At 35.6% G+C, this 15,922-nt stretch overlaps 1 protein-coding gene across 2 annotated transcripts; it reads left to right on the top strand.

The window, feature by feature from the left end:
- Nucleotides 1-526: 526 nt before the first annotated feature.
- On the top strand, nucleotides 527-12,390 carry btla (B and T lymphocyte associated). Of its 2 annotated transcripts, none has more exons than XM_028011637.1 (6): nucleotides 527-1,219; nucleotides 10,706-11,023; nucleotides 11,144-11,188; nucleotides 11,534-11,563; nucleotides 11,774-11,896; nucleotides 11,990-12,390. In XM_028011637.1, exons 1-6 carry the CDS (start codon nucleotides 1,144-1,146, stop codon nucleotides 12,109-12,111), a joined length of 714 nt encoding a protein of 237 aa, XP_027867438.1. In that variant the 5' UTR covers nucleotides 527-1,143; the 3' UTR covers nucleotides 12,112-12,390. The 2 variants fall into 2 exon arrangements, with proteins under 2 accessions (XP_027867438.1, XP_027867437.1); XM_028011636.1 differs by lacking the exons at nucleotides 10,706-11,023; nucleotides 11,144-11,188; nucleotides 11,534-11,563; nucleotides 11,774-11,896; nucleotides 11,990-12,390 and adding exons at nucleotides 2,847-3,164; nucleotides 3,285-3,329; nucleotides 3,883-4,005; nucleotides 4,104-4,138; nucleotides 4,243-6,170 and having other exon boundaries at nucleotides 573-1,219.
- Nucleotides 12,391-15,922: the final 3,532 nt, after the last annotated feature.

The following is a 15,922-nucleotide window of genomic DNA, read 5'->3' as shown; positions in this document are numbered from 1 at the left end:
TTAGGGGCGCTGTTTACCCAATAGGAGGTTTAAAAACACCTTAACACGTACCTTTTTCATTGTATGCCTATACATTTTAATATTTTAATTAATCTCCTGAACTTCTGAACTTTTTCTTCTTCCAAAAACTTAATTACTCTTAAGACTTGCCTTTTCCCCCCTCCTCAAATTAAAAGTACATGTTTAGAGATTTGGATATACAAAAGAGAGGGGAAAACCAGAAAATGAGCATATTTTTATTTCAAATGATAACTGTAGAACCTAACATTACAAAAGTACAACAAAAAATACGATGCACAAAATTCTAAAAATAATAAGATTAAAAAAACTGCTTAAGATGACAGCCGACTATTCACTTTGGCCTGTCTTGTCTACGTCTACTTGGCAATTATGAAAATAATTAAAATATTTCATGGTAAAAACATCACTAAATAATCAAGTCTAGTCTTTTGTTCTTATAATATCAAACCAACACCAAATGGTTCTTCAACATCTCAATATAGCTGATTCACAAAGTGTAAGTGTTCATGTGGTGACAGTGTTGACCCAATAAAAGCCACCAAAACACCATCAACACAGTGGGCATTGAAGCCATTAAAGAGGCTGTGGGGTCCCCATCTGCTCATCAGAGCACCTTACAACCTCCACTGAAACCACAGGCGCTCTGCAAGAGGTCGCGCAGCGCTGCAGGAGATGCACATGGCGGAGATTAAAGAAGAGGAGAAAGGAGAGGAAGTCAGCTTGAAGGTAGCAAACCACAGAGGCTGTCAAGAAGTGATGGAGGCGGTGTCAAGGTGCACAGACTGAAAGACGCCTCGGAAACGACAACAAGGTCTGTGAGAACGATAAAGATTTTGGCTCAGTTTGTGATGTTTGCTGCAGCTGGATGAGAAGGGGAAGCCCTGGCCTGAGTCGGACCTGCAGAAATTGCAGAAGCGAGACCACCCACCGCCTGATTCTCACTTCAAAAACTATAATCCCGTCTACTTTCAAGGGGAAGAAGTATCGTACGTTACAGGGCGTGTGAGTGGCAGCCAAAGAGGAAGCAGCTCTGGCTGTTTTGTTTAACAAATTAATGATGTTTTCGGAGGAAGATTTCTCAGTTGAGCTGGATGTGACCGGATAGTAACGAGCGAAGAGATCATGAGGCTTGAGCACCGCTGGGTTGTCCTGATTTGGTCCATTTGGACCATCCAGTTCCTCACCACTGAGGCTGACGGTAAGTGAAAATGTTTCCTTTTGTAACTACAGAGACCAAGTAAATGGTTTTTGTGCAGACAAATCCAGAGGGCAGAGGTCACAGCGAAATCTGACCATTAGTGAAACTAGTAGACATGTCACACCGGGAAGTCAGATTAAATAAAATCGAAGCTCCTGATGATTTTAGCAAACATGGATTGTATACTTTATAGAAATGTCGGTTCTCTTCTCTGATGAATGTGATACTATTTTCTTTCATTTTGTTTCCACGGTACGTATGACCAGGATATTGTGAAAGAGTTTAAAAACTCACAATAACAAAATATTTACAAATTGAGTTAAAGAGGGAAAAAAAAGATAATATAATTTAGATGTTCCATTTTTTACTTGGCAATCAATCAATCAAGTTTATTTGTATGGCACATTTCTGCAACACAGCAGTTAAAAGTGCTTTACGTCTTGAAAACATAAAAACATAAAAGAAAACATCATCAACAGTTGTGAAAACCAATAAACATGACATTTTGTCAAGTGCCATCATTAAAATAATCAATACGCATCAAATATGTTGGTCAATGTTCCATTTAGAGTTTCATTATGGTTCAAAAACAGCTGTAAATAAAACGCTGACCAATAAAAAACTAAACTAAAACTACAATAAGGTTTTAGCATCCATATTTCAATTATACCCCGTCAGACCACTGTGTTGTAAACAAATGGTTAAATAAGCAACATTGTTAATGAAAAGTTGCTATTTGACTGAAAGCCTATTTTCTCCAGGCTTTAATTTTTAAAACTGTTATATTATTTGTGGAAACATAATTGATTGGCTGTAACTTATTTCTTTATTTAAAAGTCGCATCACATCTTCTTAAATGTTCCATCATGTTAGTAGAACAAAGAAGTTTTTGTTTTAACGTTTGACTTCCTCATTTTCAATGAATAATTTGATTATTTAGAAACAAATAATAATAATAAAAAAAACAGCTGGGCGGGATAAACTCATAACTAAGTGTGGTGTTTGAGAAAAAAGAAAAAGAAGAGTAACTACAGAGGATGAAGAGTTGCTCATGTCACTTTAAAAACTAGTCTATGAAACACATACATTTCCTAAGGGCAAAAGAAAAACTATTTTGAGTTTTAATGAAGATGGAAAAAGGCCCATTGAGAATGCTAATGCTTAAAATTTGTCAACTTATATCTTCTAGTTAGCGGATCAACAGAAAAGCTTCCTGTGATACAAGAGGCTGAGCTCTTTATGTAAAATAACTCACCACTGACTATTTAAGCAACTGCTTAAAAAAGGAACTAGTTTATTATAACTGTGCTTCAGAGAAACAGAGAGACATACTTGTAGGTGTGTAAACATTGACATGAGGTTAAATGACAAAAAAAGGTGAAAATTTGAAAACATTTTTAGATGTAAAGCCTGTTAGCACTAGTATTTGTTAAATCGATCATCTGATTCGACAGAAGTGGCTTTTAGATTGAACAGAAACCAAACAGTTATTTTATTGTAGCAAAAGGATTTTCCTGATTTATGTGGGCATTTTGTGAGAAGTTCATTCAAAGTTTAAAGCTAATTAGACACAAAAAGCATCAATTTATCTATATTATCTTATATCTAATGTCTTCTCTTCCTTTAGATGACGACTGTACAACAGATCTAAAAGTTCGTCGGAACACGATTTATAAAGCGTCTCTGGGACAAGAACTCAGGATTGAATGTCCAGTTGTGTTCTGCAGCAATTTACCACCAACAATCTGCTGGTATAAAGTTAAGGAAGAACATATTTGTCTCAATGACAACAATAGCAATCACATGAAGACAGAATGGAAAAGATCAAATCCGTCAGAAGGGATATTCTACTTGTTATTTCAAGGCATCATCAGCAATGATTCAGGTGAATATCGGTGTAAAGGTGGAGGCAGTAGGAGTCACATCATCTACATCAAAGTTTATGGTGAGTAATTTTTCAGATATATTGTTTATAGCAACACTACAAGTAACATCAGCCAGCTTTACATTTGTATCCATGCATGAATACTTCCTTATTTACAAGATTATAACTCTGGCTCTACAGATATGGACACAAACGACACACGTAAACCAATAACCAATGACACAAGTAAGAAAAAGTTTATATCTGTATTCAGATTTTGTACATATGAATTGCTATTTCATGCTTGTTAATTTTATTTTGCACATGTAAATAAATCATTGTTTTTTAGCAATGCACATTGTCATAGATTATGAATAGATATAAATTGTGATATCTTACAGATAATTTAGTTCACTTGTGAGACAACTTCTGAAAACTATTTTACTATTTGGTTCTGACTCCTGTTAGGACAATTTAAGCCTCATAAAAGATGAGACCAGTGATCAAACCACATTAACTATTGCAGTAATAGAGTAATATGAACAATGGAGTAATATGAACTATATGTCACCTATCTAACAGAAAAGTACTTTAAATCCTAGTTATTAAAGTGAGTAGGAAACATCTCTCTGACAGTTATGTTAGGCACAAAATGTCTCATGGCAGAAGGAGCCAGACCAGAATTGTCAAAAAAAGAAAGAGGTGAAAAGACTAGAATTTGTATTTGAAAAAGACACTTTTAAGTTGGATAATTTATCATTATTTTTGTTTTATCATGTTCTGTTTTGTCTTCCTGCAGACAACAAACCCGAAACTGATCCAGCAGATACATTTTTGATGTATATGTACTCTGCTGCTGGGATTGGTTCCTTTGTCATCATAGTGATTATTATTTCTGTGATATGCATGGTAGGGTGTAAAGGTGAGACTTCTTTACGAATTTTATTAACATCAGCTTGTAATTGCTACGTTAAATACTCAGTCACTGCCACTGCATTTAACAAACTGTTTATCCTGCAGGGAAGTCAAAGAAAGAGAAACAAAAAGAAAATCAGGTAAGTTATTCTTGCCTGAGTATAGCCTCTTCATTCAATGTTTATGCCTTTAAAATTTGAAAACTTTAGTTTAAAGTTTTCTTTCTACTTTTCTATTCCTAAAGTATATGGAGATGCCGTTGGCTGAGCGAGTCGTCCCAAACACCACCGGGATCCAGCACTCACCAAGAGGAAGCCCCAACCTGCTGCCACCCCGCAGGCCCAGCGGGAGAAAAACCACAGGGCAACCTGCGGAGCTGACGCCATCGAGAGACAGCCAGCCGCCTTACGGCCAGAGGACACGAGACAGAAACAGGAATGGGGCGCAGGCGGAGGAAGCAGGTTCTGTTGTGTATGCTGCTCTCAACCATGTACCCCCACAGAGGGAAGCTCCCCGGCCACAGAGGCAGATAGAGGAGACAGAGTACGCAGCTATACGTTTGGTTTGAAGACTGAGAGTCTGCTGGAATAAATCACACTAGAGGAATGAAGTTTGAATCTGGATCTTCCTCTCCAGAGGAGCACAGGATGGATTCCTCACAGCAAGGATTCTGGAATCAAACAACTCAAATCATGACTTCCTTTACCTTTCGGAAACACCGATCTTACAACAGAACATGCTGACGGATTTGCTTAAGCATAATACGACATCGGCATCACAAACTGGATGTGTGGTTTCTACTGTTCTGTTTGGGATGGAAAATGTTCCAGCTGAAATCAAGAACATCAGCGTCACTGCAGGCAGTAGCCTGCGGAGTTAAAAGCACGTTTCACATCCTTCATAAGTAAAACCAAAAGGAAATGAACCATGTAACTTTTTTTATGATTGTTTACCAAAAGGAATTCAACATTTGTCTAATTTTCTTCAATCTGCACTTTGTTTAAAGACCCTTTTCCTGGCCTTGGTGCTTTACAAGAAGTAAACCACGATGGCTAAATGAGATGAATAAGTAGGTTATCCCACCCACAGAAATCAGTCAGCGCTTCCTCACCAACTCAGTGCACAGAAAATGTCTAAACAACCACAATAGAGCTGATGGAGCTAGCAAACCCAAACCGCTTAGCTAAATACACGCTAGCTAGTTGGTACCACAGCATAATAAAGAGCTTAAAGAGACTAAACCCTTATTTTGTAACCATGTCTAATTTGCTTAAAGACAATTTTATTATCTTTTTGTCTTCCTCCACCAGTGGCTTAAGACCTAAAAAAGTAAGCTATTCTCTGTAGTTAGCGTGTAGCAAACACAAAGCTAAAAGAAACCAAACACCAAAAAGTTACCATATTATTAGTTGTGTTTCAAGAATAGCCATAGGTCGTCATATTTTACTTTCTTAAACTGGAAATGTTGAGTCACACACGAGCTAGAAGACACGTTTTGGAAATAATTGATATTCAGCAGCTAGCTTGAATGAGAACTAGAAAAAACATATTGATTTGGCTAATTATATCAGGCATTTAGATAAAAGTAAATATGTAGCATGTTAATGCATTAGGTGCTGGTCAAAATGACCAAATGACCAGGTTTGAAAAGATTTGTCTACCACAGGATTATGTTATTTCTATTAGTAATCTAATACTACAGTGTAAACTCAAAATGGTTTGTAGCCCAACATATTTAACCAACATGCTTGTTCAATTTACGAAAAAGGTTAGAGAATTAAACTGATAAACATTGGTAAAGTACATGAGTGCTAAATTGTAGAAGTAGGCAGGAATAAAATGCAAATTAAGGACATAGATTCGAAAAATGGTGAGTTGATCTGGAAACTTTTTAACTGGCAAAATCATAATTGTAATATTCAGTTTACAAACTTTCCTACAGAAACATCAAATTTGTATTTTCTTCTTCAAATTCGTCTTCATTCACTGTATGTTTTTCTTGCTCTGCTACGAGGTACAAGTACAGCCGTTATTTGGACTCTTTCCTCAAATATGAAACTTAGTTTTTTTGTGTGACAATCAAGCAGTAATTCAGATCTTTGACAATAATGAATGCAATTACAGTCTACAAACTGAGCATGTAAACTACAATGTGTGATATACACAGGGGAAGCAAAAAAAACAAACTGTTGTTCTCTTGAATGTTTTGCACGTATTCGAGTAAATACTGATTTCATTGCATGTGCATGACTTGAAATCACTATTTGGAACAATTTCAGTCATTTCTGGTACTGTAGCCTCGGACGGTATTAGATGAGTCATTTTCTAACTTTCACTGTGACTGAAAATCCATCCATCCATCCATCCATTTTCTGTTCACCCTTGTCCCTAATGGGGTCGGGAGGGTTGCCGGTGCCTATCTCCAGCTACGTTCCGGGCGGGAGGCGGGGTACACCCTGGACAGGTCGCCAGTCTGTCGCAGGGCGTGACTGAAAATTTTATTCTGATTACTGATTGTGATTCTTTGAAAAGATAGAATGTAATCCTAATCACTGTGTGCAATGAAATAATGTCTATCTAAAAAAAATCTGGATTTAATCTTGTGGATTTGACTCTTTTTTTGTGGTAATTATGAGTATTTTCCTAAAAAAAATTCACAACGCAGATTAACTGAAGTTAAATGAAATGTGTGGAGAAAAAGAAATTTCTTCCTGTAATGACATCAAAGCTTGTAGATTCACATTTACTGGAGGAACCGTCTACCCAAAGACCCCCGTAATCAAAAACAGGAAGTAAAACCAACCGCATGTGACTTTCTGTAAAATTCAGAATGCAGTCAAGTTTCACTGAAGTGGATCATTTCTCAGGTGCTCGACATGAAACCTTCCAGCTATAAAGTCCTTTTTTATGTCTTGATCCTAGTGGTACTCGGTGGCACTCAGGATGATAACAGTAAGTTATTATTACTACACTAATTTATCTGCGTGTTACATTTTTTATTATATATTACAAAATCATTCATTTTGACTTTGTGTAAATATTTGAGAATAGTAGACATCATGAAAGAGCAACTTGCACCTCAAAATATTACAGAGAAATATTTCCATACCGCCATACTTATTTATTGTATAATATACAGACGTATTTCAGGCTATGTAAATAGCCTGAAATTTACATAGCCTAAAAACCTAAAAACCTAGTTTTTAGGTTATATTTCCATTTTTGTTTACATTTTCTTTCTTAATTTGCATAAATTGAGAAATATCATAAAAAATAAAGAGCAAAAGCAAATGGAAATCTGCTTTTCTGACATTCTGAAGCAAAACGAATGTGAAAAGCAACAGAAAATGCTCAACTTAAAGAACCAGTTCAATGTGGAAATTCTTAAATATTAAATGTTACCAACTTTAATAAAATTGCTAACACTTTTAATATTCCGTTACGTTAATTTTAAGCTTTTTGATTCATGTTTTAAGTGGCAAAAACTGGAAACCACAGGATGTGCTGTGGGTTTCTGCAGCGGGTTTGACCTCAATTTGGTGGACGCAGCTGCTGCATCACATCTGTCTCTGATTACTGGCTGTTAATACTGAGGTAGAAGAAGCAACCAGTCATGTGTGACCTTTTATGATTCGACCTTTTCCTGCAAACTCCAAAACAGAAATAAAAGCACAACAAGTAACTAGAGACTTTTGTGAAAGTGACAGAAAGTCAAAACTTCTCATTTCCTGACATTTTTGCTCATTCTTCCCAACGTAGTTCTAGCAGGGTCAGGCTGGATGGAGAATATCTGTAAACATGAAGTCTTAACAAAAAATTCAGATTGACTTTATGTTTGGACTTTGACTGGGCCATTCTAAGTCACGAATGTGTTTGGATTTAAGCCTGTCCAGCTCTATTTTTCAGCCTCTATAGCAGGTTTTTCTCCAGGGCTGATCTGTTTTTGCTCCATCAACCTTCCAATCAAACCTAATCAATTTCCCTGACCATGTTTAAGAGGAACATCCCACAGCCTGATGCTGCTCCCACCAAATTAACGATGTGCAGTGTAAGATTTCCTTTCAAATTCAGTGTAGGTTTCGCTTTATCATGTGGAAATGGGACTTTTTTTTTTAACTCAGGGTATCAGGTTACAGGTAGCTAAACACAAATCCTTGCCACACTTTTCAGATTGAAACACATCTGAACACATGTTGCGTTCTCCTTCCTTCTTATGATTGTTTACGTTCTTCTCTTTTCTTGCAGGGAAGCCGACCAGTCTGGACATGTTCAAACATTACATGTTCCGCATTTTGGTCATCAAGATTTTTGTCACCGTCGTCATACTGATGTTTGTGAAATTTCGTCCTGCGATTGAAGGTAGGAGTCTAGATATAAAAATACAGGTGGCTGATTATCTGAGAGCTGCAATTCATTGAACTTTGTATCTGTTCTGCAGAAAAAGGCCTGACAAGAGATGATTATGGTTCTTCATCTTCCCATCACATCTATGAAAATGAACAGCTTCTTCATAGATGAGTAGATAAACATCTACTCATGTTTGCCCTGAGTGGAGCTTTTATAGAACAGCTTCTTGCTTTTGTGATCTTGAACTACTGTAAGCCAAACTGCAAAGAAGTGAAAGTGAAACTGTGAGGCAGCTTTTGTTTACTGTACAAAGAATAGTGAGACAGAGGACAGGTAATAGTCATGTTTCCTGTACAGGTAACACATCTGCACACATCCTGTATAAAGTTTACGTTCACAACAGACTGTCTAGACTACAGAGTACTGTGTTCTCACCTTCCTTTCTTTTATTTATTTATGATTAAATAAGCTTTTCTTCTTGGGTAAATGTATTTTATGAAAGGAAACTAATTTCACCCATCATGACTGTTTTCATTCTACCCAAAGTATTAGTTGTACATTCTGAAAAATTTGAAATAGGCAGCCATATTGTGACTTATCATTTGTATTTGTGTTCCGCAAAGAATTATTCACGATTAGAGTCTCAGATTGACATAATCTGTTTGTTTTTGTGAATAAATTTGATTAATCTTATATATAAATCTGCTGTGTTTGTGTAATTTCTCTGACATTTGGTGACTCACAGTGTTTGCAGAAAAATCACGATTTCATTCTTTACGTCACAACAGTCTGAGCTTTAACTAGCTTTAAAAAAGAAAATTACATCCACAGCTGAAATTGTATGAACTTGATTTTACAACATTAGTTTTCTTTGGTTCTTTTTTCTAGTAGAACAATTAACAACTGTGGAAGCACATGTTTCTCCTTGTATCGACTTCATCAAAGCTATTAGCATTTGCAGGAGGGTTTATAGAACCCCATAATCGCAAACAGGAAGTAAATCAACCACATCTGCTGTGGTGTAAAACTCAGAACATACAGAAGCTGAACAGAAGTGGACGCTTCATCAGACTATCAACATCATGTCTTACAGCTTTAAAGTACTTTTTTATGTCCTGATCTCTGCCAGACTGATGGTTCCTCTGGATGCTGATGGTAAATTACATTAACTATTAAACTAAGCTATAATGGATTGTATAGCCAGGCCGTAACAATGTCGGTCATGAAGATTCAGTCTAAATCTGTTTTTCTTTGTTTTGTTTGGTTTTGTTTAAATTCCATGCTAAATATTGGTAGAAATTAGATGAAATGTAATTTCTTTAACATCACAGTGTTTAAAACTTACCAAAGGTTTTCCACATCACACGGCGCTTCTACAGTTCCGCAGTTGACAAGATGACACATAGACTAAATAATAGAGTCTTGAAACCCAACATGTATAAGTAAAACAACCAGACATGAACCTGGACGACTTTAATTCTATGTTGCCAAACTAAACTAATAATTTATATTTTTACTACATGTTTTAAAAACATATAGCGTAAAGAGGTATTTTACATAAAGCTACTGTCACTTTGTTTCCTGTCTTGCCATATTTGGCGATGTGTTGAAGAAAGCGTTTGGTTGGTCTAAACATCAGGAAATGAAGTTGAATAAATTGAATTAAAGTATAAGTTTTAATTTCAGTTTTAAGCATTCAACATGCTGATGTGAGTGGAGCATTACAGGTTTAGTCTGAGTATTGAATAAGTGCTGCAGTGCAGCACAGAAGCATTGATCCTGCATCAGTGTTGCACAAGTGTGTCTTACATAATCAGTGAAAGTGATGGTTATCATTTAGAAATATTTTTGACATGTCCAAAGAAATGTGGTAAAGGCAGGCATAGCTAGTGATTCAAATATCTCTGCTAAAGAGGCAAAAATGTAGGAAAGTGATGTTGGAGCGTTATTTTCCCATTGCATCGTGTCTTCCAACAACACTCACATGAAAAGCTCCTGAAAAATTGTTAGCTAAAACTTGTAAAGAATAATTTATCTATTTGAATTAAAACAACACAACATGTTTTTTTAGCAGGTTGGACATGAAAAGTCCAAACTCCTAGCTACTTTAATCAAAATAGACACATTTTTAACAGTTAAATAAGAAGATTTTCACGTTTTTGAAATTGTTATTTACATTTTTCTGCACAAGTAAAAAATCATCTAGTGTTCTGGTTTTTCAGCAATTTTCCAAATCAAATTTGCTGAATCAAACTGAATTATTATAAAATGAACCTTTATTTTCTACTTTTGCAGTGTTAATTAGGCAACAAAAAGGGCCCAGGTATGACATTTTAATGTCTGGTTCTTTCTTGTTGCAGATGACGACTGCACAACAGATCTAAAAGTTCGTCGGAACACGATTTATAAAGCGTCTCTGGGACAAGAACTCAGGATTGAATGTCCAGTTGTGTTCTGCAGCAATTTACCACCAACAATCTGCTGGTATAAAGTTAAGGAAGAACATATTTGTCTCAATGACAACAATAGCAATCACATGAAGACAGAATGGAAAAGATCAAATCCGTCAGAAGGGATATTCTACTTGTTATTTCAAAGCATCATCATCAGTGATTCAGGTGAATATCGGTGTAAAGGTGGAGGCAGTAGGAGTCACATCATCTACATCAAAGTTTATGGTGAGTAATTTTTCAGATATATTGTTTATAGCAACACTACAAGTAACATCAGCCAGCTTTACATTTGTATCCATGCATGAATACTTCCTTATTTACAAGATTATAACTCTGGCTCTACAGATATGGACACAAACGACACACGTAAACCAATAACCAATGACACAAGTAAGGAAAAGTTTATATCTGTATTCAGATTTTGTACATATGAATTGCTATTTCATGCTTGTTAATTTTATTTTGCACATGTAAATAAATCATTGTTTTTTAGCAATGCACATTTTCATAGATTATGAATAGATATAAATTGTGATATCTTACAGATAATTTAGTTCACTTGTGAGACAACTTCTGAAAACTATTTTACTATTTGGTTCTGACTCCTGTTAGGACAATTTAAGCCTCATAAAAGATGAGACCAGTGATCAAAAGAGGTCAAAAGACTAGAATTTGTATTTGAAAAAGACACTTTTATATCTAGTTATAAGATTTTGACTCTGTTTTATTCTACAGGGACTCATGAGGACACAAACAATGTCACAAGTAAGAAGTTTAGATTTCTATCATCATTTTGGTTTTGCTAATTCATTCTTTCCTACTTCTATTTTGTACATGTAACCAAACCATTTCATAGCAATGTACATTATTCTAGATTAGATAGTGAAAAGACAAGCATTTATATTTAGAAAATACCATTTTTAAGTTGAGGGAATAAACACCATTTGTATCATGTTTTATTTTGTCTCCCTGCAGATAACCAACCTGTACCTGAACGAGCAGATACATTTTTGATGTCTATATACTCCACTGCTGGGATTGGTTCCTTTGTCGTCATAGTGTTTATTATTTCTATAATATGCATGCGAGGGTGCAAAGGTGAGATATTGAAATTATTTTTTCTTTTAACACCAACTTGTAATCGGTAGGTTAAATACTCGGTAGCCGTCACTACAACTGTTTATCCTGCAGGAAAATCAAGGACAGAATCCACAGAGGTCCAGTACTCACCAAGAGGAAGCTCAACGCAGGCGGAGGAACAAACTTCTGTTGTGTACATGGTCTGCCAGGAAGGGAAGCTGCCCGGTCGCTGAGGCAGATAGAGGAGACACAGCTATACGTTTGGTTTAATGACTGAAAATCTGCTGGAATAAATGAATGATGTAGCATTTGTAAACATTAGGTTTACTTTGACTGGTCCATTCTAACTCATGATTATGCTTTGATCTAAACCGTTCCCGCTCTGGTTGCTTGTTTAAAGTTGTTATCCTTCTGGAAGGAGAACTTCCACTTCAGCCTCAAGTCTTTTTCAACCTATATAATGTATAATCTGTTTGTTGTCTTTAATAAACTTGATTCATCTTTAATATAAACCTGCTGTCTTTCTGTCAAACTGCTTTGCATTAAAATGATTTCACCATGGAAAGGTAACAGTCAGGAGAAGAGCATAAAAGTATCCACTACAATATGTATTGTGATACTTGTGTTTGCCCGCTTTGTGATTTATTTTCTGATATCAATGTCATTTGCAAACGTTTCAGATCATCAAAATATCTACAAATGAACATCCAAAGAGACATTTTTACCCTAAATTTAACTAAATAAAACTAATTTAGAGTCACAAATGTTACCTGGCCTCAAGAAAAAAAGATAACTACAAAAAATGTGTTAATATGTATAAAGAACCCCAATTTTATTTCTAATTTTTAGGTCTTAAAATAAAGAAAAACATCCAACAGAAACGGGATGGATTCGCTTTCTTCTACAAAATGTTGATTTTATTGAAAACTGTGTAATAAAATCCGCAGTTTCCAATGTTTGACAAGAAAACTAGATCTATAAAAACACTACTGCTACTTTTAGTGTCACTCTGTTGTGGAAACCAATAAAATTATTACATGAAAATACAGGAAAAACTACATAAACCTGCATTTGGTTACACATCTGTATTTAAAAACATTAGTTGGCTATCAGTTATTAAGAGCAACTATTGGTTGTTTTAGGTTTAGCTTTATGCTAAAACTCTCCAACACGTCAAATGAGGCTGAATAAAATGGAGCATCAATAGTGACTTGTGACGACTACATCAAAGTCTATTAGCATTTGTAAAATTCAGAAAACACACAAGCTTTGATAAAGCGGATTATTTCTGTTGTCCAAAATGAAACCATACAGACAACTAAGTTGTTCAACATCGTGTTCCTAAAACAATTTAACTTGTTACTCATAGTGAGATCTTGTGTTTTTGTATCAGAGCTGCTGTCTGACCAGAGGTCTTTCACATCACAAAGGTTTTCACACTTCCTCAACTTAATAATAGATGCAAAGATCAAATAATGCAGCCTTAACACATAAACTTTGGTCCTGCTTTAAATAAAAGAGCAGAACACAGCAGATCTTTAGAAACTTTAAATACTAACTTACATTTAAGTTACATTTCCTAATAGATCAGAGGTAAAAATGCTTGCACTGTTTTTTTCTGTATGAAAGTAAAAATGTGGAACTGCAATTTTAGAAAGAGTTGCTTCATATTGGGTCAGAGGACATTTATTTATGGTCGTTAACAGACAAAATAAAGTGATTCACACAGATCATTCAGTCATGTTTTTGAACAGTTTTGCTTGGTTTCTGTAAAGAGAACCTGGATTTAATTAATGCAGGTTCATCATGAAAGATAGCAACCAATTAACCAATTTATTCCGACCTCTAAAATGTATAAAGTGATATACTAATATAGTCATAAAATAAAATAAATTCCTCAAGTACAAGTATAGTTATATAATTAAATTCATCCCAAGCTCAAGCTAGCTTTGTTGAAATCTAGTCAAAGAAAATGAACTTGACTATGTTGAGTTGATTCTGCAGTGAGTTCAGTTAATTAATCTGACATATTTATTCTGTTTCTGCTTTTTTTAATTTACTCGCTGTAAATATTTCACATCATCAAACACATTTTAATTTTAATAACAACAGAGCAAATAAACAGTCATATTCAATACATTAGAATATTATTGAACATTTCACTGTGTATACAGGTAAGACTTTCCGTGTTTACTTACAGAAATATTACTGTATAAACAAACGGCTGCAGAAACAGTTTGGATCATCTTGATTGTCCTAAAACAGTAACTTATGACTCTGATTTACTAACAGACACTACTACATAATGAGCTTTAATAACATTTTTCACACTTTTTGTATGTATTGTGTTTTTGTCCACAAGAACAAAATACTTACTAGCGATCTACAACAACTGCAGAAGCAGAAATGTTTCTTCTTCTAATCGACTATTAGGCCTATTAGCATTTACAGGAGGTTTTATGTTGAATGACCAGAGACTCCATAATAACAAACAGGAACTAAACCAACCACGTCTGTTGTGCTGTTAGACTCAGAACCTACAGAAGCTGAACAGAAGTGGATGCTTCAGGAGACCAACATGATCTTTTTCAGACCCAAAGTCCTTTTTTATGTCCTGATCTCAGTCGGACTCCTCGCTCCTCTGGATGCTGATGGTAAGTCACCATAACTCTTAAAATGAGCCTTTTTATCTTGTCAAAGAAGATTCAGTTCAAAGGCGGTTTTTGGTTTAAATACCTAGGAAACAAACTAGATAAATTCATTCCTTAGCACAGTACAGTTAATAACAAAGTGTTTAAAACATACGAAAGGTTTTCAATATCATACAGAGCGTTTTACAGTGCCACAGTTCAATAAGTGATGCATAGGACAAATAATGCAGCCCTAACATTTAAAACGTAGATGTAAAATAACAAGATTTGCAACTGGATGCCACGTCTTTAACTCTATGTCTGGATCTTTCCTGATGCAGGCTGCACAACGGAGGTGAAAGTGTGGCGAAACACAGTTTACGAAGCGAGTCCTGGACAAGAACTCCGGACTGATTGCCCAGTCGTGCTCTGCAGCAACTCACCACCAGCAGTCAACTGGTATAAAGTAGAGGAGAAACGTGTCCTGATCAGTGTAGCGATAACAGGCACATTAAGACAGGCTGGGAGATGGAGAGTTTCCTACCTTATTTTCCTAAATATTCTCAGAAGTGACTCTGGAGGAAATCGGTGTGAAAGTGGAAGCGATGTGAGCCATATGATCAACGTCATTGTTAACGGTGAGTGAATAGTTTACATATGATCAATGTAGTTTCATCTCTTGAATCAGGAGTATGCAGATATCGTGCATTTGGAAACTTTTCTTTTTGCCAAATCTTTAGCTTGACTAGGACATTTAAATCTATTTACAACTGATCAAATCTCCATTGATGATTGTTTTTTAAATTGTTTTATCAGAAAGTGCTGGAACCTACACACATTTTTAGCTTTCCAAAATGACTAAAGCTGCTCTCGCATAGGAAGCGGTGGGGTTGTGAACCTCTTATGAAACCGTTTACGTCAACATGGCGCACGGCTCTTGCAAAACATCGCAGCAAATAACTGGTTTCTAAACTAAAAGTTTGATCCATGGAGTTTTTTTTTTTTTTTACAGAGAAATTCCCACTTTAATCATGAAAATTAACATGCTTTTCAGACGACACTCAGCCCACAACAACAGCAAGTTTTCAACTGCGGACGAGTCCAACCTCAGGTTAGAAACTTTAACTTCTTACTTCCGTTTTGTACTTTTACCAGGTTTATATTTTCCATTAAAAAAAACATCCTTCACCAATGAATTGGCAAACAGAAATGCTCTTATGCTAACGTGAATGTCCTCTTGTCTTGCAGAGAACGACTCTCAGTACATGTGTTGGAATTTTCTCATTATAGTGATTTCTATAAGTGTTACATCACCGATAGTGTTGAAAGGTAGGAGCTTTTAAAGTTTATTTACAAACATCTAAAAGGTAAAATAAATTCTATTAATGCAGAAGAGCAAACAAAAACATGCTAA

Source organism: Xiphophorus couchianus, chromosome 24 (assembly GCF_001444195.1).
Source record: "Xiphophorus couchianus chromosome 24, X_couchianus-1.0, whole genome shotgun sequence".
NCBI classification, from domain to species: Eukaryota; Metazoa; Chordata; class Actinopteri; order Cyprinodontiformes; family Poeciliidae; genus Xiphophorus; species Xiphophorus couchianus.
The sequence above is the reverse complement of the archived record's forward strand: the minus strand, read 5'-3'. Positions and strand labels throughout refer to the sequence as shown.

Coding starts and splice junctions, on each gene's coding strand:
- btla (XM_028011636.1), top strand. CDS start 1,144: ATGAGGCTTGAGCACCGCTGGGTTGTCCTGATTTGGTCCATTTGGACC. Junction 1,220..2,846: donor CCTCACCACTGAGGCTGACG/GTAAGTGAAAAT, acceptor CTCTTCCTTTAG/ATGACGACTGTACAACAGAT. Junction 3,165..3,284: donor CATCTACATCAAAGTTTATG/GTGAGTAATTTT, acceptor CTGGCTCTACAG/ATATGGACACAAACGACACA.